The 27,908-nt window shown below is 35.1% G+C and overlaps 1 protein-coding gene and 1 long non-coding RNA gene across 4 annotated transcripts; one reads left to right on the plus strand and one right to left on the minus strand.

Moving 5' to 3' along the window:
- Positions 1–157: 157 nt before the first annotated feature.
- On the minus strand, positions 158–2,376 carry LOC107571703 (protein S100-B-like). Of its 2 annotated transcripts, none has more exons than XM_016258032.1 (3): positions 2,308–2,376; positions 1,888–2,053; positions 158–1,149 (listed from the first exon to the last, which is right to left on the minus strand). In XM_016258032.1, exons 2-3 carry the CDS (start codon positions 2,023–2,025, stop codon positions 1,000–1,002), a joined length of 288 nt encoding a protein of 95 aa, XP_016113518.1. In that variant the 5' UTR covers positions 2,026–2,053; positions 2,308–2,376; the 3' UTR covers positions 158–999. The 2 variants fall into 2 exon arrangements, with proteins under 2 accessions (XP_016113518.1, XP_016113520.1); XM_016258034.1 differs by having other exon boundaries at positions 2,299–2,331.
- A 3,359-nt stretch (positions 2,377–5,735) lies between these two features.
- Positions 5,736–27,769, plus strand: LOC107571705 (uncharacterized). 2 transcript variants are annotated; one of them, XR_001607226.1, is made up of 4 exons: positions 5,736–6,059; positions 18,644–18,789; positions 20,963–21,026; positions 21,124–21,200. It is a non-coding gene; the product is annotated as an uncharacterized lncRNA (long non-coding RNA). The 2 variants fall into 2 exon arrangements; XR_001607227.1 differs by lacking the exons at positions 20,963–21,026; positions 21,124–21,200 and adding an exon at positions 27,344–27,769.
- The last annotated feature ends 139 nt before the right edge of the window (positions 27,770–27,908 follow it).

Here is a 27,908-nt window from a genome sequence, read left to right on the forward strand (position 1 = left end):
TAGATAGATAGATAGATAGATAGATAGATAGATAGATAGATAGATAGATAGACAGATAGATATTGTGTTAATGATGGGATATAAAAAATTGTATTGAACATCTTTATTTTAAAACTAATGCAGTCAATGTTTAAAAAAATTCACACGTTATTAAACGTTAAAATTTAATTTGTTCACACTTTTATTTCGCTAGATTTCATTCCATAAGTTTGGCTTCTGAAACTTGTTCATCTTTTGTTTAGCTTTATAAGGAAACATTCATTGTAGGGCCTTGTTACACACATTTTTGTAAATTGTTCATAATACATTCTTAAGTAAATTGTCGCATTCAGTTTAATAATTTGCATGCAAGTAGATTTATGCACGATTTACACAGAAAATGCCTTGTTTCATGAATTAAGCCTGATGTTTTGACATTGACTGTTAGCTTAGGTTACAGTTGGAAAACACATTTCATGTACTATTAAATCTACTAGTAAATATTCTGGACATTTAATACATGAAAAACGTGAGTTTTCATGCCTCTAATAACATATGGGACGGTTTTAAACATCATATTATATATTTTCAAAAGAATAATTCCCTTTGGTGGGTCTTTTTAAAGCACAGTATGATTTGTCTCAGGCCCCAGAACAATCCGACGTAAGTCAATAGCAGCCTAATAAAAAAAAAACATTTAGCAATCAGCCTAGAATTGAAATGGCAAAAGTACAACACCTGGTCTGCATTTCACACAATGAGATTTATGATGGGGATGTCTTGGAGAAAAAAAAAATGGCTAGACAAAATAATGGAAACCTGTTTTGTAATAAATTATGAACTAGTTTTGAGTCTAGCAAAATAAGCCAAACAAACTGTCGTACAAGCTGCATGTACATTCTTTCCAAACAAAACAGCAATCCTAATATGAAATGATAAAGAACAAAGCAAACTTTAAGAGAAGGAATGTATTGTGACTTCTTAAACTACGAAAACTGAACTTGTTTTATTAAATTCAACTCATTCGTCTTCGTGGTGTTCGAAAAAATCATGGCAACAGATGGTAACCATGGTGATGAAGGTCATGAACTCCTGAAAATCACACTCCGAGTCACCATCGGTGTCCAAGCTTTCCATCAAACTGTCCATTGTTGCTTGATCTTTCACATGCTGCGCGAGATAAAAAGAAAAACGTAAGAAAAAGTAAAATAGCTAATTCGCTTCGCATTAAAAATATTTATTTGTAAATGTTTGACACAAAAACTCAATTCTGACATAAAGCCTTGACTGTAAATCAACCATTCTTTAAGTTTCAAGACAAAGTGTAGTGTAAAAAAAAAAAAAGTTTGTAGTTTTTAATTTCCTTGGTAATTAAAATGGATAAAAATTGATAATTCACGTCAAAATATTTAATCAAATTTTTGACACAAAAACTTAGTTCTGACACAAAGCTTTGATTGTAAATCAAACATTCTTTAAATTTCAAGACAAATTGTAGAGAAAAAAAAAGTTTGAAGTTCAATTAATTCGGAAAGAGTTGGAAAAGAAAAAGCTTTAATATGAAAATAGCTAACTCGCTTAGCATTAAAAATATTTAATCAAATTTTTGACACAAAAACTCAATTCTGACATAACGCCTTGATTGAAAATCAAACATTCTTTAAATGTCAAGGCAAAGTGTAGAGTAAAAAAAAAGTTTGAAGTTCAATTAATTCGGAAAGAGTTGGAAAATAAAAAGCTTAAATATGAAAAGAGCAAATTCGCTCACCATTAAAAATATTTTTAACCAACTTTTTGACCCAAAAACTCAATTCTGACACAAAGCCTTAATTGAAAATCAACATTCTTTAAATTTCAATCCAAAGTGTATTTTAATTAAAGTTTAATTAAAGTTTGAAGATTAATTACCTCGGTAAGAGTCGGAAATTCATTTGTGAGCAACTCCTTGAGTTCGGTCTTTTTTAATTTGTACTTGTCGCCTTCTTTGGACGAGTATTTGTGGAAGACCTCAATGATGGTTCCCAGGCAGTTCTCTAAGTCTGACATCTTAATGTAGTGCAGCGTTCGACGTTTTCTGGAATAATTACAATAAGCACTAAAAATGTGAAAATGTTTGAAAGCAATTTCAAGCTGTTTAACTTTTCCCTCAAATGACTGTAAAAGTTTAAGTGTTGAAGCAATTTTATGGACCATTAACTTACTTTCTGTCTTTTGCAAACACATTTCTAGTCATTATGTAGTTAGTTTTGCAATTTCATCTGCAGTTCGGAACGCTTGGAGCAAAATAAGCTGTAAAACATTGCAATGATAAAAACTTACTAGACTTACCAGCAGAGAGTTTGTCAGAATGAGGCGATTCAGAGCAGAGTGAGATGGGAGTCCATTTATAGGTCTGAAACGGAGGGGCCTGTAGCTTGGAAATTCTGACCTGTCAATCACCAGAACTGTCCAATGAGCTTCTGACCTTGTTCTCACTCCACTACACACATTCAGAGTGAGATACAAAGAGATGAAGATGAACACACACACACACACACACACACACTCACTCAACCACTCACACACACACACACACACACAGGTTTGTTTTTATGGTTTATGGGGACTCTCCATAGGCGTAATGGTTTTTATACTGTACAAACCGTATTTTCTATTGTCCTACACCAACCCTACCCCTAAACCTACCCCTCACAGGAAACTTTCTGCATTTTTAGATTTTCAAAAAAACTCATTCTGAATTATTTATAAGCCTTTTGAATTACGGGGACACTAAAAATGTCCTCATAAATCACCTTCTCGTTGTAATACCTGTCATACCCATGTTATTATACACATTTGTGTCCTCATAAACCACATAAACACACACACACACACACACACACACACATACACACACATACACATACACACACACACACACACACAGAATAACATTTGTGTGGCCAAATTTGATAAATAAGCTGTAAAAATACTATTAGACAAAATAATGCCTTTGCCAACTTTCAAAGCATAGTACTTTGTTTACATGTAAAATTTGTAGCAAAATTAAACTGGGTTAGGTTTTTTGTTTGTTTGTTTTTGTTAAATCTGGTAAATTTTTGTTGTCACTGGGTTTACAAAACTTGATACCTAGTATGTTTATTGTTTGTACCTGCCTTTTTTATTTTTCTTTGTAACTGCATTGTCCTGTCAGTCTTTTTCCAAGGAATCAAAGACAGTCTCCTGTTTCTATACATTGGTCATCTCATCCTCTTGTTGTAGGCCATAAGGATATATGTTCACCACTTTTTTCCATTCTGTTTTCCTTTTGATCTTTCTTGGAAGTTCTGTTGCCCATAAGCGCACACAAGTGTTTTGTTGTCAGGCATCTCGGAGGACGACAATAGTGTGTTTGAGAGGAAGTGAGTGGTGTGGCATGTTAATCAGCCAATCCTTTTCTGTTATAGAATTGGCCAGACGTGTGTCCTAAACACCACTGGACTATTAAACAGCTTAGACAAACACACACACACACACACACACACACACAATGCATTAACGCATTTAACCTAATAATAGTTTTCAAAAGTATATTTTTTTCCGAATTTTTGTTTGTTGTTACAGATGTTTGTTACCATAAGCACGGTTTTGTCTGTTTGAATAATAATAATAATAATAATTTGCCATTTAAATGTATTATTCTTATTCTTATTCTAATTTAACAACAACTGTAACTGCATTTTAAATGTATTATTATTATTATTATTATTAATAAAATATTATTAAGTTAATATGTTATTATATATTGTATGAAAGAAAAAAAATATTTTAAATAATAATTTTAAATAATACATTTAAATGGCAAATTATTAAACGGTGAAATCTGAAGTCATGAAGTCATACTCTATATAAAAATGAAGAGGTGCATGGGAATGCAGGCACGGGGCACTACGATCCTTCCCTCTCCCATCCTACTCCTCCCTGGCGTTTATCCAGCGGGCTGGACGCTTGGCGATTGTCGGACGGGCTTTTATCCACCATAATAAATGTGTCTTTGTGGCCTCATATATGCAGCACAAGCACACTGTTGTTGACAGCAAACACTGCATCTTGTGTGGGCCTCGCTGTCCTGACGGCCTTTCTCAGGGGTCAGATGGATATAACACCCTGTCAACAAATCAATAATCCATCTCTCTGCCTCTCCATACTCATGTGTTGAATTGTTCATCACATTGCGATCTGGGAGCGGAGTTCGTTCGCAATGGACTGACTCAGATGACTGTTCAATCATGGGCGCTGTTGTTTTGCTGTGACGAATCAGTGATCTTGATCAGATCCAGTGGGTCAACTTTCATTGTTTTTTTGGGGCACCGAATGTCCCCAAACAGTTTAAATGTAATTTTAATTTAATTTAATAATTTACTTTTTAAAATAATATTAAATTAAAAAACGTTAAAATAATGAATAAATGAAATAGCCGAAATTAAATCAATTAATAAAATAAATAATAAAAACAATAATTTAATAAAATGAGACCCTTTAACAATTAAACTTAATATTAAACAAAATAAAATGAAAATAAATAATAAACAAAATAAATTACTAGAATAACTGAGAAACAAAAAAAATTAAATATGAAATAAAATCTAATTAATTAATTTAAGGCCCTTTAGTTGTTCAACTTAATATTAAGTTTAAATAACTAATTCATAAAAAAACTCCAGTTAACACATTATATCAAAATACATAAAAAAACAAAACAAGTTAATAACATAATTAATAATAATAATAATATAATAATTAATAATACAAATGAATAAAAATAGCATGATGCCCTTTAACAGGTAAACATAAGAAAGCAAATCAATCAATCAACCGATGTCTGTCTCCACCATAAAATCAAATGTGTGTGTGCTTGTTTCAGTCTGGCTGTGAATAATCTCCTCTGTACAAAACGGCTGAATAAATGATCTTTTGTTGGCCGCTGGATTGAGGAACCTGTTCTCTCCCTGCTGTTGTGTCAGCCATATGATTGGCTGCCCAGTGCACTCTGGGATACTGGTGGTGGCCTGACAGAGGACTCATTCTGAGCTCCAGCCACGCTCAGGATCACATGCTCTCATTGACTACTGTTTTCTTACTACGGATCTATCACGTTCACAGTTTCACTAAACTGAGTGTTTGTATATTTAGAAGATGTAAACACAAGAGTGAAAAAGTCACTGCTGATACTTCATTTAATATTTTAGTTAAACTTAATTTAGTTAGTCTTTAAATGTTCAGAAATGTGTATTTCGCTTTTGTATTTTTCAAGATGTTTTTATTTTATTTTTATTTTTTAATTGAACACGATTAGTAAGAGGACTTTGGACCAATGGGATTTCATAGTGGGTGGAGCTACTTACATGACTTTCAAAAATATACTGAAAATATTAAAAGGTTTTTTTCATATTTTAGTGCAAATTTATAGTAAATTTTAATATTAAATATTAATATTTAGTTTTGTGTTCATTTGAAGACCCCTGTTTTTGCTATTCTTCTTCTTTCTTCTTCTTCTTCTTATTATTAGTGGTGCATAGTAGTAGTAGTAGTAGTATTGTCTTACTGTGTATATACTGTATATATACTGTATATATATATATATATATATATATATATATATATATATAGGTTCTTCTATGGCATCGCTTGAAGAACCTTTTGAAGCAACTTTATTTTTAAGAGTTGTCAGGGAGTCTCTGTCACCAGTCACCAGCTCTGGACTCCATGCCCCAGAATCCTCCCCGGCTTACACCTGTTTTCAGTCACGATCACCACACACACCAGATCACACTCACCTGTATTCTGATCACCTGCACCTGCCGTCTCCAATCAAGCCACTTTCAAGAACACGCTCCTCACAGTCACTCATCGTCTGGGCTACCATTCACTACTCTGAACCTTACCAGACTTTCTTTATGCTAGTTACCTGGTTATCCTTACCTCTAGTTCCCTGAAGATCTCCATCTGTGGTTCTCTTCTGCTCCTGGATCCCGAACCCTCCGTGCACCTACAAAGGAACTATACATCAGGACCAGTGTTGGGCTAGTTACTCAAACCATGTAATATGTTACTCATTTCAAAAATAATATTGCTACTTTTTACTTTCTGGCAACAGTAATTAGTTGCACTACTAGTTTGTCTACACCTACCATTGATGGTAACTTGTTTTTTGTGGCCTTAAATGTCCACTTGTGAACTGAAATCGCAAAAAAAAGGTCCACAAAATTAATTAAAAAAACTGATTTTCAAAGGTCATGTAAGTAGCTACACTATATTTTCCTGTCTGTAAAATCATGTTGCTTAATGTGCATTTTGAACCACTTCTAGCAAGAAATAGGCTAGTGACATTTTTCCGAGACCATTTCAGGATCTGTATATTTAGTGAACCAATATTTGTGCAGAAACATTCAAATATATTCCGAAATTGTAATTCTTGCCACCTCAGCTGGTAAATAATGCTTTTCTGCTGAGTTTAGTCTGCTTTTCAGAGGGAAACGGTCAGGAGTTGTTCACAAGGATTTAATAACGACCGAATATTTCATCGCTTGACCTTCTGAACGTTAAGGAACGAGATGTGTGTTCTGTTTGCGGGTGGCTGATGGGAGAGAAAATTTAGTATGTTTGGCCACATTCACTCGCGTCCGTTTATAGTGTGCGAGGCGCTGAAAGAAAGTCTTTGGAGTGTTTTTCAGGTGAACTTTTCTCTCCATACAAATCACCCAGCGAGACTCACTGGCCTTCCTGCCGCTTTGGCTGTTGTCACGGCGACGAGCCGTTGCCGCGCTGCAGTGGCGGGGGTTCGTTCCCAGCTCTCGCTGTGCCGGAAAGGTTCGCCAGAACGCTGAGTCATCGCCTTATAATGCGCCACGGTAACGGACGAGGGCAGCTCTCCAGGTGCTAAAGTGTCCCGGTTCACTTCAGCTCTGATAAAAAAAAAGCATGCGTTTGAATCTGAAAATATCCAAACTTGACATTTGCTACAGTCGAGTGGTAGTTCAAAACGTTTCTTTTTTTTTTAATGACCACATGGGGGCATCGCTATTATGCTGTTCTATATTCTACACAAAACGCATCCAGTCTCTTTGAAAACAATTGTGAGTTGGTTAAAACACATTAAGCGCCTTATAATGCTTTGTTGGTTCATTTACGGATTGTTTGGATGTAATTGTTGTTTACGCTATTTTCTTGTCATCTGCAATGTTTATGCTTAACCACTAGGTGGCAGGCTTGTGTTTTTATGCAGTTTTGATCTGTTCTGCAGGGTTATTAAAAAGGAAGCCTCCCTGTCTGTCTGGACACGTAGCTTTCTAATCTGTCCCGTGATTCCTACCTGCAGTTTTCGTCTGGTCTGTTTCCACAGATAAACCGTCCAGTCGACAGAAGCTATAAACCACTTATCGCGGTAAAACAAGCTGCCGTGTGGCAGTCATGTCTATTATGGTTTAGAAGTCACGTGACTCCCCTAATGAGGGACAACGTGTCGGATATTGATGGTAATATTTTTCTCAGTGGATATAAGTAGTATAAATAGCCTCTAAACGTAATATAAAATAATATTATATTGTATATAAAATATTGTTATGGTGTAATATACAGTGTTGGGGAAAGTTACTTTTAAAAGTAATGCATTACAATATTGCGTTACTCCATGAAAAAGTAACTAATTACGTTACTTTTTATGGAAAGTAATGCGTTAGTTTTAAATCTGGACAGGGCTTGTTTGTTTCTAAAATAAAAAGTTATATTTTTGCCAAATATAAAAGCCTTTTCACTCCAAAAGTGAAATGAATACGCCTCAGGCTGAAGGGAAAGTAAATTTACGTCCGTACTGTAGAATGCTGAAGAAGAAATTTCAACACACTTCAGCAATAAAAAAAAGACACAAATGTTTGTCAAGAGTAATTTGTGCTTATTAGTACGGTTGAACTGAATCATCGAAGGTCAGAAGCAAAGACATTGGTTAATAGAATGGGATTAAATACATAAAGGATATCTGTGTTGTTTAACATTTAATTATTGCAGGTTTGCATCATATTCTGAGTTGCATTAGTTGTATTCATTTTGAGGAATACTGAGTGGGGTTTTTTTGTGAGTGAGATAATGCATATTCATATTTATTTTAGAACTACAGTAACATCTTCTGATTTCTCTCAACGTGGGGACAGGAGAGCTGTCAATCAATAAATTGGGGGGGGAAAAAAGTTATTTTAGTTTAAGTTTACTTATTTGAAAAAGTAACTCAGATATTCTCTTGTAAATTAAAAAGTAATGCTTTACTTTACTAGTTACTTGAAAAAAGTAATCTGATTACGTAACTCGCATTACTTGTAATGCGTTACCCCCAACACTGGTAATATATAATTGTTATTATTATTCGTATTTAAAAAAAATAGTATTACAATGATTAATTACTAATATTTAACAATATTAATCAATTACTGTAATATTTTCAGCAACATTTTTCTCAGTGGATGTTTTAAATATACATAATATTTTGAATATTACAATGTTATATTGATTTGATATTATAATAGTTTTTTTTTATTGTAGGCCTACTATTTATTCTATTTAATATTGGGTCCCACTTTATATTAAGTGGCCCTAATATCTGTGTACTTACATAGTAACTAGATGTCTATAGTATGTAACCACAATGTAAGTACACATTGGTACATAGTATCTAGAGCTGTAATATTTCTGTAACTACACACATGTAACAACCCTCCGAATTGTTTGTGAAAGTGTAACAGGACATATATAACTACATTTTGTAACAACAATATGTATAAGGGTAATTGGAACAATTTGATCCAGGGGTGGAGATGGGTAGGTTTAGGGGTGTAAATGGGATCCAGGGGGTGGAGATGGGTAGGTTTAGGGATATGTAAAGTGGGAGGAGTTGGATGTGGAGTTGGTGCACCACTGTAATACCAGTGTACTTACATGGTAACTCCTCAGTAACTGCCCACTTAATATAAAGTGTAACATTCACAATTTATATGTAAAGCCTAACTTACTGGCTGCTGCTGTGTAACATCAGAGTAATTACATGGTAAATCCATAGGAATTGTTTACTTAATATAAAGTGTAACACTTTCTTTACCAAAAAGTGTTGTTACCAATGTCCTGTTACACATTTGTACTTACACATACGGAGGGTTTTTACATGTGTGTAGTTACACAAACATTAGAGCTGTAGATACTGTGTACTTACACTGTGGTTACATACTATGTACACATCTAGTTACTATGTACGTACACAGGTATTAGGGCCACTTAATATAAAGTGGGACCCAATATTGTCATATGTTATTATTTATGCATATATGTCAATAACAATGTGATCATCTCAACAGTGTTACACATTTTTACCATGTTTCAAATAAAAAAAACAATTGTAAACTTACTGTGATGAGACTAGTAACAGCGTTTTTACTAGCTGCAAAAGCAAGTAACTAGCTAAAAGTACTAGTAACTTAAAAGATACAGTAGCAGCAATAACTTAACTACATTTTTCAGAAGCATGACAGTAGCTACACACATAAACAAACAAAAAAGTATATTAAATTTGCGCTGCGCTTGGTATATTGCGTTGGTCGATATGTAAATGAGATGTGTCTGTGTTCTTTAATTTGCACGTTGTCAGTAAATCACCGGCAGAAGTTTCCACGCCCATCGCCGCTGTTTTGGAATTGCGCTTTCACGCTAATTTACCGTTTAGTAAATCTGGCCCTAAATGTAGCTAGCTATGTTTGATTTGTAGTTTTTATAGTTAACAGCTTTTATTTTTTTTTGGTTGATTAACTTTTAGCTTAATGAGCTACAGTTTCAAAGTAGCTTCCCCAACATTAGTTGATGTTAGCCAGTTAGCAATACTTGGTTAAATGTCATTTAGCTGACCATGCTGGTGTCTACAACAGGCTATATTTCACAAACCGGTGCGGTGGCATGCTGTTATAAAAATTAAATGAAAAATAGGAAATCACTTGCTAGGTTCACCGTAATGTTCCGTACGGGGCAGCCGGGTCGATTGGCAGCACAATGGCTGGATCGATATCTGGCCCTGTTGTGCCGCTAAGTGAAGAGAGGTTTGATGTATAGCATAGAATTGGTTTGGCTAGGAATCAGGGCTCATATATTTGTAAAAGGCCTTTATTTGAGTCTGTCATCTGCTGCGGTAATTAGAAACGGAAGTAAGACTTAGCTCTCAACTTCCCTGAGATCAACAGTTGAAGCTCAACAAACATAGACGTGCGCACATGATCAGCTAGAATTAATGCTGCGCTCATGTAACAGTTTCACAAAACTACAAAATTGAAATGTTTTACCAAGACTTCATTACCACTGCTGACATGTTTGCTGATGCCAACTAGAATGAAGATCAAGCTGTGTAATATTTGGACATTTACCCCCCTAGACATCGTCTCATTATCGTCCCGTAGTAAACAAGCTTTGCAAACTGGCAAAAACAACATTGGTGCGGAAATTAAATTGGATTAAGTGGATTATGCGGCCCTTGTGATGAATTGGCTGCCTGTTGCAGTTTGGCATGAAAACCGTTTGGCTTTTCCTCACCTTACCATGTCAAGCCACACGAAGATGCACACAAACACAAACACACGTTTAAGAGAAATAATAATAACCTTCTCAGGTTGAAGATCATCATTTTTTGAAAAGTAAGCATGTCTTTATAACTATTTGTTAAAACAAGTATAAAGTAATATAAAATAATAATAATATATATAACATGTATAATATAATTGGTGATACTATTGTTATTTGAAAAACAATTAATATAAAGTTTATTATTATTGCTAATAAAATAAAAAAATAAAATAATAGTTATTACAATTATAATACAATAATAATTGTTTTATTAATATTTTTTTATGTTAATATAAAATATTTAATAATAATCACTATTAACAAAATACATTAATATAAAATGTATTATATAATATTTTTAATTTTGTAATATTGGTACAAGATTAAAAATAATAAAATATTAATATAATAAGTATGATTATTAATTTTAATGCTAGGTTTTTTTTATCTAATAATAGTGGTAATATGAAATAATACTGTTTATTAATATGATCAATATTAACATTATTAATTAATAAACCATTTATAATAATATTTAAAATTATAGAAACAATGTCTAAAATAGCAATAAAATAATATTAAGTAATTAAAATGTTAATTAATTAATGGACTGTAAAGGTATTATTATTATTACTAATAAAATAACAATATTAATCAACATTAATATAATAAATTAATATAAAATATACTAGATTATAAAATAGAAACAATGAAATATTAATATAATAATAACAATCACAACCAATAACTAGGATAATAATTGTTGTTATTTAAAGGCATAACATTATTGTTGTTATTTAAAGCATAACATAATTTTCATATAAAATAATAATAAAAATATAACAATAATAACATTATTCAAAATGGATTAAGGTAATATAATAAACAAAAGTAGTAGTAGTAGTAGTAGTAGTAGTATTAAAAGTTTTTGTGACATACAGTGCATAAAAGGACGGCCACAACACAAGCGGTGTCTGATGTCAGCCTTTCCTCTGAGTAATTGGCAGAGACAGGAATAGTAAATCCAGGTCAGCAGGCCGCTTGTAATGTGGGGTCAGAGGAGATTAGCTCTTAAACCAAGTTCACCTCACTGCGACACACACTGATCTCCCACTCACTGCAAACACAGCCTGTTACACTAAACACATGAAGGGTACTTTTGAGAAGTATGTTTACAATCTTTGTATAATTTCTGCAGTATTACAGTAAGAAAAGGTTAATGCTAATGCTAACAGAGAAATAAGAGCTAGCATAAGCAAGCATCTGATTAAAAATAAAAACGCACACAGTACATACTAAATACCATGTGAATTTTGGCAAATGTAGACATAAAAGACAGTACACAGATGCTAGTATGCTAATCTGAATTTAGGCTAGTCAAAACAGTGGACCCTAGTGACTGTTAGTGATGGGAAGTTTGGATCATTTTACCGACTCGGACCTTTGAGTCTTGTTCAGCAAAATGAACGAATCTTTTTTCGAGTAATTTCGTTCATTTTAGCAAAATATAATTAAAATGGTACGTGTTACTTCCCTAACACGTCTACTACTTACGCAAACGTTGATCACACTACAAACAATACAAAACTATAATGCTATAAAAAAACAGAAAAGATTAATTCATTGTTTACCTGGGTCTTCAGTCTATGATTAGCTCACCTCACATCTTATCTGACAAGTCTTCGGGTTTGAGTCGTTCTTTCATCACGTGACAGACCCATAAACTTAACCAATGCAGTCTGAGTGGGAAACAGAATTGATTAGTTCATCTCTTGAGTCTTCGGGTTCGAGTCGTTTGTTCATCACATGACAGCCCCATAAGCTTTAACCTATGCAAAAACAGAATTGATTAGTTCATCTCTCGAGTCTTTCAAATCGTTCGTTCTTTTGTCACGTGACATGACAGCATTGGATAGAGAAATTAGTTAATTTACAAGCTTCCTTACAAACGGGTGCATAGTTATTGTTATTATTATTAGTAGTATTATCATCATTATTATAATTATTATTTACTCTTACAGTTACGTGATGCGTTTCTGGTCTCAAATTGTAGCTTTTTACTTCTTACAGTTTATAAATGTGTGAATTTCTGTCATTATGGTTCTTTTCCATAACATTGAATGTTGTAACAAAGGTAATAAAGAGTTGGTTATTATTATTAAGTCTCTTTCTGGCTCAGACTGCATTGGTTTAAGCTTATGGGGCTGTCACGTGATGAATGAACAACTCAAACCCGAAGACTCGAGAGATGAACTAATCAATTCTCTTTCCGGCTCAGACTGCATTGGTTAAACTTAAGGAGCTGTCACGTGATGTACGAACGACTCGGAAAACCCGAAGACTCGAAACAGGTGAACTACTTGACTAATTCCAGTACAGAACCTATATGACGTTGGTTCGTTCTTCCCGAATCACATTAAAGATTCGTTCAAAATGAACGAATCGTTCAAGAACGACCCAACACTAGTGACTGTTTTTGAGACATTTTTTTAACTATCTTTTGTATTCTACAGAAAAAGAAAGACATACAGGGTTAGAATGACATGAGGGTGAATAAATGATGATACATTTTCATTTTTTAATACTGTGCACTCGGTTTCCACAGCAAACTGGACATGTTGAGGCATGTTTCCTCTCAGGATGAATTCAAGTTCTTGTTCTAATAGCAAATGTGGAAACGGTTCAAGAATGTGTAACATTTTAATGAGCCAATACTTAATTTCAACCTTGGAAACTATATCAAAACATAACCATAATTTATTATTTAACCACAGAACGTGTTCAAACAGAAGCACAACCTAGCAGAAAGGCCTTTCATTACCTCAGAGGCATTAACATTGAAAACTGCACCCAAAGGGAGGCTGCTGTGAATCACAGAAAAACAACTAATTTGTTTGGAATTGGCTCTGAAGGGAAAAAGATTCATTAAAGAATTGTTCAGAGGGCAGATGAGGGTTTTTTTTTTTTTTATTATTATTATTTATTGTTATTCATCTCATGGTTTTCAATTACCGTGACCAGTTTCAGACAAAGAAAGAGAAAGACAGAAATAAATAAAGGTTTGCATAATTATGAATTGCAAAAAAAAAAAAAAAAAATGCTCTCATTTTCAGAGAAATTAAAATTATATGCAATATTCATCCTTTGCCATAGACTATATAATAATAATAATAATATTTGTTATAATATAATATCTTATTATTATATTTATTACTATTCAAATAAAAATAACAAGTAATAATAAGATATGCTGTTTTTAATAGTACTTAAAATTAACATTATGAATTAATATAACATTTATTATTGTGTAAAAAGTATACTAATTTAAAATAATTATTATATAACTCCATAATAATAATTATATTATATAATAATTATAATATTAATTCCAATACTGTAACTATATATATATGAAAATTCTAAATATTAATATAAAATAATAATAAAATATAATTGTATAATAATAAAATTTATTACCACTACTACTAATGGCAATATTCATCCTTTGCTATAGACCATATATAAATAATAATAAATGAATATTCATTTTGATATAATATCTTTTTATTATTCTATGTATTACTATTTTAACAAAAAAGAATATTACAACAATAATATTAATATAACATTTATTATTATGTAAAAAGTATACTATTTTAAAATAATTATAATACTAATTACAATATCATAACTAAAAGTACATTTTTAATATTATACAATTAATTATAATATGAATATAAAATAATAAAACATAATGTAACATGTAATATTATTGTTATTACTTCTGCTACTACTGTCAATAGTCATCCTTTGCCCTAGACTTTAATAATAATAATAATAATAATAAATGAATATTTGTTATAATACATATTTTATTACTATTTATTACTGATTTAAAATAATTATAATATTATTACAGCATCCTAACTACATTATAAGTAAATTATAAATATTATACAATTAATTATAATATTAATATAAAATAATACTAAATGCACTGTGTTATTATAAAATGTGTTATTGCTACTACTACTACTATAATAATAATATTAATAATACATTATAAATATGATAAATTAATTGTAATATTATCCTAAAATAATAATACAATAAAGTAATATTATTTATTTACAGTATTTATATATTTATGTTTTAAAATTATATATACTTTTATTTCTCATTAATACAATAATAAATATTAGTCATTATTATAAATAGTTAATAGTAATATAATAAATATGAATATAATATAAATAATATTAATATGACAAAGTAGTGATATTAGATTATATAGTAAATTGGATGTAGTGTCATGGTTTAAGCCGAGGATTTAACCTGTAACCTGCTCAGTCTCATTTGGCTTCATCTTCTTTTAGCTTAACTTCATAAGTGCTGCGGAGGATGACAGGATTTTAATTTGGCCATTATGTTTGTTTAATGGCCCGTCGTAAAGAGAAAGAAATGGCCGGGCATACACCTTTTTCCTTTCTTTGTGGAATCTGTCCAAATGCTTGATGAGTTTCCAAAGCTCCAATGTAGGAGATTTGCCTTGCTAGACAAAATGTAAGACACACAGCTGACTTCATCATAATTACAGTACAGAGCTTTAATATCCATCCACATAATACAGTGATGCATGAGTATACAAGTTCTAAAGGCTGTTATGTCTGAGAGGAAGATGTACTGCGGCACTGTGAGGCATGTCAGTGTGTCGAAGCGGCGGGAAAATGCACCATAACTTCAAATGATTAGCCTTTAATCTTTGATTCTGCCCCGCTCAAAGACACACACACACACACACACACACACACACAAATCTTTCTATTTTAATCACAATGAGTGTGATGTAACAGCTCCAGATGGCTGGGTTCTCTTTGTTTGGAAGCTCACTTGCCCATCCAGCAAAGATATGAGTTTTGTCTGACCAAAACATATTGTAAACAGAACGATTTAAAGAAATATTGTAAGTGAAATATTAGTTTTATCTAAAAGGCTATCAGGTCTTCACCTGCTTAAACACTCACATTAATTAATAATATAATATAATGTAATGCATCGTAATATAATGTAATATTTTTAGAAATATTGCTTTATTTTATTATTATTACTTTATATAATATCGTAATTGACTATATTTTAATTGTAATTTGCTACTAACTACATGCAATAATAAAGTAAATTCATAAATTACTTTTATGTGTCTATCTTTGTATTTATCTATACATTTTTTATATTATTGTTTGACCATATATATATATAACAGATCATCAAACTAATTTTAATATTACACAAAGATAACCCGAGTAAACACAAAATGCAGTTTTGAAATAATGATTTCATTTATTAAGGAAAAAAAGCTGTCCAAACCTGCCTGGCCCTACGTGAAAAAGTAATTGCCCCCTAAATCTAATAACTGGTTGTGCCACGCTTTGCAGCAACAACTGCAATCAAGTGTTTGCGATAACTGGCAATGAGTCTTTCACATCTCTGTGGAGGAATTTTGGCCCACTCTTCTTTGCAGAATTGTTTTAATTCAGCCACGTTGAAGGGTTTTCGAGCATGAATGGACTGTTTAAGGTCATGCCACAGCATCTCAATCGGATTCAAGTCCGGACTTTGACTTGGCCATTTCAAAACCTTAATTACATTTTTCTTGAGCCATTCAGAGGTGGACTTGCTGGTGTGTTTAGGATCATTTTGTCCTGTCTGGGTTCTTTTATGACCTCCTGGATGAGTCGTCGTTGCGCTCTTGGAGTAATTTAAAGGCCGGCCACTCCTGGGAAGCTTCACCACTGTTCCAAGTTTCCTCCATGGCTCTGACCATGGTTCGCTGGAGTCCCAAAGCCTTAGAAATGGCTTTATAACCCTTTCCAGACATATGTTGCTCTTTAAGCATGCTTCACTTTGCCAGACAGGTTCTATTTAAGTGATTTCTTGATTCAACAGGTCTGGCAGTAATCAGGCCTGTGTGTGGCTAGTGAAATTTAACTCAGCTCTCTAAAATAATGTGGATAATCACAGTTCTTTCATGATTTAACAGAAGGGGGCAATACATTTTTCACGTAGGGCCATGCCGGTTTGGACAGCTTTTTTCCCTTAATAAATGAAATCATCATTTAAAATCTGCATTTTGCATTTACTTGCATTATCTTTTAAGTGTGAAAAATATGCAAAAAAATTAAAAACAGCAAGGGTGCAAAAACTTTCACGCCACTGTACATTTTATATATATATATATATATATATATATGTGTATATCAGGGCTGCACAGTGCGACATATACAGTATGTGCTATGAAAAAACTGGTCTGTGCAATGAATAATTTGTAGCACGCGTGCGATACAGTTTTGCATGTTCATAAATGCATGTTCACACGCTAAATAGTGTGAAGTGATTTCATTGTGCTTGTTTGTGTGTGTGTGTGTGTGTGTGTGTGTGTGTGTCATGCATTCACATCAGTGTTAGCTCGGTGGTAGAGTTACTCTCAGGGGACACTGCACTTATGCGCAATCACAAAACTACATTATTTCCATCTGCTTTAAAGCAATACCGGTTAAACATTTAATTCACGTGCTGTTTTGCATGCGCCTTTTCTGAGCGTGTACTCATGAAGCAGACCCTGTCCAAAAGCACCTGGTTATTGGACTAAGTTGTCTTTCACGTCTGATTGATTTTGTGTCTAATACTGTCAAAAACACACAAGGTTTACATATAAACACAGTTGGCTATGTCTAAAATGAAAGTAAACAGTTGAGAGAGAAACGCGTGCAGCTCTTAAAGGGACAGTAGCTACTAAACATGCTGCCGACTGTCATTAAAGGGATAGTTCACCCAAAAATGTTTATTTCTGTCATTATTTACTCACTCACATTTTGTCCCAAACCTGTATTGATTTATTTCTTGTGCTGAACACAAAAGAAGATAGTTTGAAGAATGTGAGTAACCAAACAGTAGCTGTCCACACTGGCTTTTACAGTAGGAAAAAAATACCACGAAAGTCACTGTGGACCAGCAACTGCTTGGTTAGCCACATTCTTCAAAAATAACTTTTATGTTCAACAGACGAAATAAACTAATTCAGGTTTAAAACTTGAGTAAATGATGGTATAAAAAGGAAACACTATGAAAGAATTGGAAGACAGATGACAGAATTTTTGGTGAACTATTCTTTTAATGTTAATAAAACAACAAAATGCAGAAAAAATGAACTTATCAGTCAGTTGCTTTAAAAAAAGTATAATTGATGTATAGTGTATATAGCGTTTTATTTTAATATTTGTTCATTCAATTTCTTGAATGTTACTGCTAAATATTGTACCTGAAAAATAAAGCACTATTTGTTTTATTTGTATATTATGTGTATTTGTAATGTGTAATGTCTTATTTTCTAATAACAAAGATGAAATAATGACAAAGATTTTTATCTTGGCTCACTTTGGCCTAAATGTCTGCCAATCTTTTTTATTTTATATTTTGTTAAGGTGTAAGAGGTGTTATGTTTCTGCACTCTTCCAGTTTTAGCAAATTAAGAAAATATGGCTAAAACAATTTTTTGTGATGGTTTGTATTTTTTGTGCTCTGTATGGGACATCAGTGCCTGTTTAAGTTGAACATAGCTTGTGTTTGTTTTCAGACATAATAACATACATTTTATACTTGTGCTACAACTTTTTGGCCTGTGCTACAAAACTTTCAACCTCTGTAGCACCAGTGCTATGTGAAAAAGAAGTTAACGTATAGCCCCGTGTATATATATATATATATATATATATATATATATATATGTCCTCAGTTGCAGACAGAGCCTTAAATAAACTAAAACTGCCATGGAGAGAATAGGCAGTTCCTCTCTCTGTGGAAAAAGAGATGCTAGCGTCTCACCGTGTGTCTGCCAGACCTGTCAGTAAGGCTGTTTTATCAGGTCACATTGCCATGGATTATGGATGTTACTGTGGCAACCTGACAGGACGCGAAGCTTTGTCTCAATGTCTCTCTGTCTTCCTGTCTCTCTCTTTTCCTGCATGTGAGAACTGAGCAGTGATTTCTGAAGGGTCCTTCTAGCTCGGAGCCGTGCTTTCAGGCCGCTTCACTCCATCAAACAGCTGATAAAATGGTCCAGAGAGAGACAGACTGCTTTGCCTGATGTGTATACCAGGGCTTGTGAAATTGACCAGATAAACTCCAGTAAGTGTGAATATATCTCACCATGAATAAATGTTGTTCTTTAATATAAAAGACTACATTAAACAAGCTACCGAATGCTTGAGCGATTTTTTTTGATTATAGTATGCGGGATTTGCAAGCTAATCTGTTTTATTTTCTTCTCTGTGTGCCATCTGAGTATAAATGTTCTGTTGCGAGAAACCATTAATAAACAACATCTAATGATGCTTCTGTAAACAAAATTTGTCAACTATGCTGAATAACTCACTATTTGCTAATACAGAGAAACAGCCACCAGGGGCAATTTAATAAGATTTGAATAGTCCTATTGGGCGCTGCTAATGATTTCCTATTTGTTTGTATAAGCTAACCGTTAGCATACCCATTCATCTCAATGGGAGCGTACAAACTGGAAGCATGCGACTTGGATGGATTCCAAAAATGCCTGTTCGAAAACATTTTAAAGCAATGTTAGCTAAGCTAGCAGGGTTATTATTGTTAACTAAAACCAAAACCATAAAAAAAACCTTGAACTTGTTTTTTTACGACATTTCTCATTTTTGTTTTGTTTAGTTTAGTTTAAGCTATAGTACTTAAATATCTAAAACTAAATACAAAAAAAACTACAAAATATTTAATAAAAAGAACTAACAAAAATGACAACTACAACAAAATTACAAAAATTTTAACTAAAATTCTGATGAAATATACAGATAAATTCTAATTCAAAATATCAATAAAACCTATAATATCATTAATCAGTGATACTAAAATAACTCCTAGCAGGCTAATTAGCTACTAGTATACTCATCTAGTAGGCTAACCTGCTAGCATAATTCTAAGATGGTCAACTCAACTAATTATTGTATTTACATATTAAATTGTTAAAAAAATACTTTAACAATGTAACATTAAACATGTAACTAAAAATAAATATATTTTATATATTTAAATAACAATTTATTAATTGATTATTTTTTCTAATAATAATTTATTAATTGATTAATTTTTCTTTTTTCTACGAATTCTAAAAATGGAAATATATTTAAATTTATATATATTTTGTACTTTCCTTGTATATTTTTACCCATTGTTTGTATATGTTAAATGCATTTAATTGCATATCAATACTGTGTGTATTTGCAGAAAATACATTTAGGCCCCGTCCACACGGAGATGCGTTTTGTATCGTATAGGCGTTTCGTCCACACGGATCTGGCGTTTTGGGAGAGTGAAACTGATATTTTTTGAAACCAGGTCCCAGAGTGGATAAATCTGAAAACGCTGCCCTTGCTTTTTTGTGTGGACAGCGAATCCGTATATTTTCTGAAACGATGACGTCATCAGCCCACGTCTCGCGCCTAGTCAGACACTACGTCACATAACAGCAACAAAAACATGAACAAACACTGAACGGTTGTCTTTTATTAACTAACATTAACACAGATTAATAAATGTATTGTTCCATGTTCGTTTGTATACCGGGCGCAAGGTTTATGCGCATAGTCCAAGTCTTCCTCTCCGTTTTTAGTGTATCTATGTGGCAAAATTACAGCGCCACATACTGGTCTGGCATGTATACTATATAGTTTTGTGGTTTCGTGTGGACGCAGATATTTCTTGAGACCTTTTTTGTGTGGACAGCGAATCCGTATATTTTCTGAATCGATGACGTCATCAGCCCACGTCTCGCGCCTAGTCAGACACTACGTCACGTAACCGCAACAAAAACATGAACAAACACTGAACGGTTGTCTTTTATTAACTAACATTAACACAGATTAATAAATGTATTGTTCCATGTTCGTTTGTATACCGGGCGCAAGGTTTATGCGCATAGTCCAAGTCTTCCTCTCCGTTTTTAGTGTATCTATGTGGCAAAATTACAGCGCCACATACTGGTCTGGCATGTATACTATATAGTTTTGTGGTTTCGTGTGGACGCAGATATTTCTTGAGACAAGGGGAAAAAAGATCGGATAGGGAAAGCTCTAGCTTCGTGTGGACGCAGCCTTGGTTGCTACATTTGCCATAATTCTTTGTGGCAGGAAGAGAGGCAATACAACATATTTAAAATACTTAAAAGCCTTTAAAAATTTGGTCAACTATTGTTTGTTTATGTTTTTGCAAAGAATTTCATTACATCTGAATGCCAAATGTTAATTTCAAATGGTCATTAATGTTTTGTCCTCAGTAAAGTGTAATAATGGCATCTACCAACAACCGACGCTAACCACCGAATATTCGACCCCCTACTGGTAACGTTTTGAACTTCTTTCATTGACTTCTGTCTTTTAACTTTATATATTTAACTTTTTTTAAAACACATTTAACTCCCCGTTTACTTTTGTTCAGCAGTGAACTGTAAGTACTTCACTATCTAATGACCAGCAGATGCAATCAGCATGTGGAAATCATCTAGGCCACACACACAATGTGCTGATCGGAAGAGCTTTTGTCATCCAGTAATTGATGCCATCTTCAGTCTCTAATCTGTCACAGAGTCATTCCGGTCACTGATCTGAGATCAGCTTTACTGTCTCGTTAAAACGTTGGGTCTGCGAAACACATAAAAAGAAATGACCATAGATTAGTTTGAAAGTACAAAAACATTTCACATTGATAGTTTCTATAGAAATTCTTGTGTAGCAGTGGTAGCTAAAACAGCAGGCTAATCAGCTAGCATTATGCTAATCTAACAGGCTAGGGGGTACAGCAGCTGATCTGAAACCAGCTCCACGGTCTACTTATTTTTAATGTGGTTTGACATTTCATCAAAAGGTGGGCGTGGGAAATTATCTTGGAGCGTGTTGTGAAATAACTGTGAAATATTTAGCTATTTTTAGCAAGTTTTATGTGCGTGTAGGGCTTAAACTCCCATTCAACTCTGAATCTAAAGTTGCATCTGAGTCGCCCCTGAGTCTAATTAAGATTGAGACAGTCCTACTGATGCTTTAGCAAAGAGACAAAGGCTCTGTATTGTGACATGTTCGCGTTGCCATGGAAAATTCTTGTGTAGCAGTGGTAGCTAAAACAGCAGGCTAATCAGCTAGCATTATGCTAATCTAACAGGCTAGGGGGTACAGCAGCTGATCTGAAACCAGCTCCACGGTCTACTTATTTTTAATGTGGTTTGACATTTCATCAAAAGGTGGGCGTGGGAAATTATCTTGGAGCGTATTGTGAAATAACTGTGAAATATTTAGCTATTTTTAGCAAGTTTTATGTGCGTGTAGGGCTTAAACTCCCATTCAACTCTGAATCTAAAGTTGCATCTGAGTCGCCCCTGAGTCTAATTAAGATTGAGACAGTCCTACTGATGCTTTAGCAAAGAGACAAAGGCTCTGTATTGTGACATGTTCGCGTTGCCATGGCAGTCAATGGTCTTTTGAACATCCCTGGACAAATAGCGACTCAAGCGCTAATTAGCCAATAGATTGAACAAGAGGCTCAGGCTCCATATGTTTAGAGCAGCTTTATGGCCACTGTTTTAGGTTGATAAAGCAGTCTTTTTACATGCCAAAAAACTGTGGGTGGTTGTGTCGACTTCTTTGCTGAAGTAAATCACTCCTAAGCTAGGCTAGGCTAGTGGGTTTCAACGATTGGTATTTGATTGGATTTAGGCAATGAAAATGCCTCAAAGTCAAGTACTTCAGAAACATTTGACTTTCTTGATATTGTGCATTGTGTTTTTGCTCCAAGGACGTTTCAACGAAACCGGCCAGACGATCTTTCTTCAACAATAACATTGACAGTTATTCTTATGTGTTTGTGTACGCCCTGAAGGAGAACGAACAATGCGGAAAGGCAATTCATTTCGCTTCACTATAACCTTGCTTCCGCTGAGAGTTCATGGCTCCCAGGAAGCTTTCAAAATGTCAGTGCGCATCACAAATGCAAAAGGACGACAGAAAGCCATCAATATTTTGATACAGATTCCCAGCTTGAGGGCCACAGATCTAAAGTACAGAATCTGATAAACAGAGATTGATTTTTTACTTTTCATGGAAACTGATTGCATTCAACTCAATTAAAAAACACTATATATACACATACATGTATATTGTCACAGTTCGCTGTTTAGGAAGCACACAGGAGGCACGAATAAACGAAAACAGTCTTTAATCCACGGAACACAGGGTACATCCACACTGGAAATGGCAGGAAACACACAAACATAATGAGTAGAACCGACAAACACAGAACGCAAAGGCAAGGACTTAAATACTGGGGATAGTTAACAAACACAGGGGCCAGGAATCATAATTAAACTAAACGAGGACAGGAAAATGACAATATAAGGAAAACCAGGAACAAAGACAGGGGCAAAGGGGCATGATCCTGACATATCGCCCCCCTCCCGGAAGGTGTGTCCTCGCACCGTAGAACAACAGAGGGGGGGAAATGGGTAGGAACTAAGGAGGAGGCTCAGGAGGAGGATGGATGTCCGGGAGGGGGCCAGCAGACAGAGTCCAGGGAGGAGACGATGGAGGGAGGAAACAGGTGGGATCCGGAGCAGGAGGAGCCAAGCAGGACCCAGGCCACAGCCATGATGGCGACCCACGGTGGAGCCGACGGAGGGAGGAGCCATGGAGGAGGAATGGCCGCCGACTCCATGGGGCCGACCAACGGCGGTGGAGCAGGTGGTGGAGGAGCCAGAGGCGGAGAGCCAACGAGCCAGGGGGTTGCCAAGGATCCTGGGGGCCAGGGTGGAGCCGAGGCCTCTGGCGACCGAGGCAGAGATGCGGAGATCCGCGGCAGAGCTGGAGCGACTGACGACCAAAGTGGAGCTGGCGGGAGGAAGAAGCCCAACGGAGCCGGTGGGATGGAGCGAAGAGGTGCAGCCGGAGGAGCAGAGTTCTGAGGCGATGGCGGGTCGACGTCCGACCAAGGAGGAGCCGGTTGGAACGAGGGAGCCCGGTGGTGCTGGTGGATCGGTGGGTGACGGTGGAGGCGAGGGAGCTAGGAGCCGAGGTGGAGCCGCTGGGTCTACGGGCCGAGGCGGTGTCCAGGCCTCAGAGGCTGGAGGCAGAGGTGAGGGATTCTCCAGCCATGGCAACGCTGGAGGATTGCAGACCCACAGAGCTTGCACCGTAATGATGGTGGGCTGAGGGTGAGCAGAGGGGCTGCCAGACGACAGCGGAGGCATGAGCAGGTGGGAAGGCGGGCATTTGTGAGCAGCCGGAAGAGTCTTGTATGGTCCTCGAGAGACCTGTCCCCCTGCTCCAGCAGGAGGAGGAGGAATTCCGGGCTGGTGAAGGGTTCCATGAGGAGAACTACAGAAACAAAAAATACTGTACAAAAGCACGAAAAACAAAAATGGAGGGTAGACACGGAGGTAACGGTTTTGGTCGGTTCTTCTGTCACAGTTCACTGTTTAGGAAGCACGCAGGAGGCACGAATAAACGAAAACAGTCTTTAGTCCACGGAACACAGGGTACATCCACACTGGAAATGGCAGGAAACACACAAACATAATGAGTAGAACCAACAAACACAGAACGCAAAGGCAAGGACATAAATACTGGGGATAATTAACAAACACAGGGGCCAGGAATCATAATTAAACTAAATGAGGACAGGAAAATGACCATATAAGGAAAACCAGGAACAAAGACAGGGCACAAACAACACAACAAAACAGGTCCATGATCCTGACATATATATATATACACATATATTAGGGCTGTCAGTTTAACATGTTAACTTAATTAATTAGTTATGAAAAAATAACGCAATTAAAATATTTTAACGCAGTTAACACACTGGCCGCGCCCCCAGACCTGTACGTCATCTTACATTTCATACAGTTGACTGATGACAATATGATGCAGGACAACAAATCCATAAATGCAGTTATGTCCTAAAATGCAAGATGTTGGGGCAAAAAAATGCCCCTGTATGACTTTTTGTCTCATATTTATATCATATGATAAGCATATCACACCAGCAATGAGAGCAATATCACAAAAGTGCTGTTTTTGTCACGAAGAACACAAGTGCAAATGTGATTTTATACAACAGTTCAGTAAATAAGAAGTTAATATTGTGCTATATTTTAAACACAATATTGTGTTTTTGTTTAATTTTGCCAACTATAGTTTGTGATTAATTAGATTAATTAATCGCAGCACCCTGTAATTAATTAGAGTACAAATTTTAATCGACTGACAGCCCTAATATATATATATATATGTTTATTATTTTATACTAATGAGACTTTCATGCTATCCCAGGACAGCTGGAACCAATGAAATTGTAAGATGACTGACAGGATTGGGCCATTTTCCAAACGTCATTTCTGAAGTCACGGCCGCTGGAACGGAGCCTCATATCTATCAGAAGTGTGTGTGCCTCTCTGAGAAAAGGGAAATGAAATGGCACTGAGGGCAATCGAATAAATCAGCATGTTCATTTCCCAGGTCCCACAATGCATTTCCACCCTGCAGCATTTTTTATACTAAATAGGCACTTTTTACTCTAAGAAATCAGAGTCTGGTGTGAGACTTGAGCTCCTTTTCAAACCCTAATAAGCTACCTTGCTACTGCCTAACAACGTCTTAACTGAAATGGAAACCTGTAAGTGATAGAATTGGAACTCTTACATGCACTGAAACATGCACTACTCCAATTTACAATACCAGCTAACAGATATCTTTCTCGGAGGTGTAGCTAAAGGTTCTTGCTCAGTAATGTCAATAATCTTTAATAATGTTCTTAAGACATTAGCACAAATATGTTCTTGTTTTTTAAACATTTTAAGTCAGACGTTGATCTAACATTTTGTAATTGTTACTTGTTTCAAAACGTTCAGAGAACATTCAAAAGTAACGTTCCCATCATTTTTGCAAAATGAGAAAATAGAATGTTCACATAACCCAGAAGAGCGTTTTTAATGTCCAATGAAAATTCAGAAATAACATTTTCATAACTTAATGGGAACATTTGCGAAACGTTATTAGAGCATATTTTTCTTACTTGGGATAGTGCTTGATTTTAGCATGTTGCTAAGCTAATACAGTGATACCAAACCACTCTCATGGCAATACATAACTATTTTACGCTTTAGCAAATGGTGTTTTGTTTTGCTCTTTCCTCTGCATTTCTGTATTTGTCACTTCTCATTGGAGCTTACACTATGCCTGCATCCTACATCATCCACTGGAAATTCACTCTCTTGTGAACACGTGTACGACAGTTAGAGGAAGCTAGAGATTACAGTTTATGAAGTTTAAAATATGGATATTTTTCATACACAAACGCATCGCTTCAGAAGGCCTTTATTAACCCCCAGAGCCATGTGGAGCTCTTTTTGTGATGGATGGATGTACTTTTTTGGGGCTTCAAAATTTCAACAGCCATTACAAAGCTTAGAACAGCCAGGACATTTTTATTTATATAACTCCGATTGCATTCAGAAAGAAGAACTCATGTACACCTAGGATGGCTTGAGGGTGAGTCAATCATAGGGGAGTTTTCATTTTTGGGTGAACTATCCCTTTAACATGTTGCTAAACTAATACAGTGATACGAGACATTCCCATGACAATTCGTAATGGCTAAATCATATGAATCCATATGAGCATACAATCTCATTCATACATTCTCATAAGATCTTATGCCCCTTTGACAGTTAGGGGTGAACATTCATGCTCACGTTTTTGCTAAAAATCATATATTTTCATACAAAACACATTTTGCGATCTGATACTTAATGATATAAAAATGCATAACATATTGACTTAGACTGAACTTGTTTTCTGTTCTTGTCAGGATTTAAATATAAATAGTCAACATTTTAACTGAGAATGCATTCTGGGAATATTTATCTTCTCACTACATTCCAAATCCGCCTCCAAAGAGAACTTCGGAGTTAGAACAATCATGGCTGCCATATTGAAGAGTCATACAAACCAAAGTGCTCAAAACCTTTGGAACAAAGGATTTCGAAGGGTAAAACCGATGGATACCATGATTTTATGTGTGTGACAACAGCAGCTCAGCAAGATGATGCAGAATTGTGTTCCAAGGAACAGTTTTTTGGTCTCCTACACCCTTCATCCCTTGAAGGGATGAGTCCTTCAGAATAGAAAGCAGTGGTTTGACTTAGATATGGTATATAAACTTATACTTTTGTAATGTGATGTATTTCTGATTGCTGGATATTTGATGAGAAAACAAATGTAGGGAAGCACCTAATTTTTTTTCAATTGGATGATGAAAACTGATATGACAGCTTATAAGTGGCCAATTTAGAACATGAATATATTACATCCCCCCTCATTTATATATATACACACACACTAAAGCCATCTTCTTTTTTAATTCAGGCCAAACATAACACTCTGTTCTCTATGTGTCCCGTGCCACACACGTCTTTTCTGAAGCACACACCCTTGCTAAGCAGCTCTGGTTCTGTTTAAATTATAATTACAAAGCCTTGCATCATTTTGTGTGTGTGTGTGTGTCAGTCCATTTTATACGTTTGCCATCACTCTAGGTTTTTAATGTTAACAGAACTTTGGAAATGGCCCAAACCTCTGACAAGATCTGCCCACTGTGACATGTTTTACAGATCACGCTGGCTGTGGAAAAATTTCCAACCCGACCCTTACGCAGAAACAGTGTCTATCTGGCCTGAATATGATCATGTGATGGTCTGGGAGTCAAATTATAATAATTTTATTCTCAAATGCCTTCTCTTGCTGTCAAAATTCTCACATTTTTTGTGTTTATTTTTCAGCCAGGTGTGACATCATGCTACGTTGCTTCACCGCGTGACCTAGGAGCTCAAACAGAAGTCCAGATAAGGATGTGGCTGCTTGAATACCCCTGTGTGTTTCCCATAGTTTCCCAGACTGAAAAAAACCTCTGAGTCAATGCCTGAGAATGCAGAGCGGGCATTGAAAACTACTGCAGTCTGCACAAATGCCCTCTGTGTGACGATATATGCAGATAATATAAAAAAAAACAGCTTGAACCATTCTTGCTGGTTTAGAGATACAGCACATACTTTTAAGGGAACATACTGTGTTAATTACAAGATGTGACATGCTGTCAGTATCCAAAGAAAACCATTTAAACGTCACCCTCAGTTTGAAAAAAACAAATTGTGTTTACATTAATTTGGTTACAACTGA

The sequence above is a fragment of the Sinocyclocheilus grahami genome, unplaced genomic scaffold (assembly GCF_001515645.1).
Source record: "Sinocyclocheilus grahami isolate Dianchi unplaced genomic scaffold, SAMN03320097.WGS_v1.1 scaffold1637.1, whole genome shotgun sequence".
NCBI lineage: Eukaryota > Metazoa > Chordata > Actinopteri > Cypriniformes > Cyprinidae > Sinocyclocheilus > Sinocyclocheilus grahami.

Bases quoted from the DNA above. Each gene is read 5' to 3' on its own strand.
- LOC107571703 (XM_016258032.1), bottom strand. From the start codon at position 2,025: ATGTCAGACTTAGAGAACTGCCTGGGAACCATCATTGAGGTCTTCCAC. The intron at 1,150-1,887 runs GTAATTAATCTT...TATCTCGCGCAG, and splicing joins AATTTCCGACTCTTACCGAG to CATGTGAAAGATCAAGCAAC.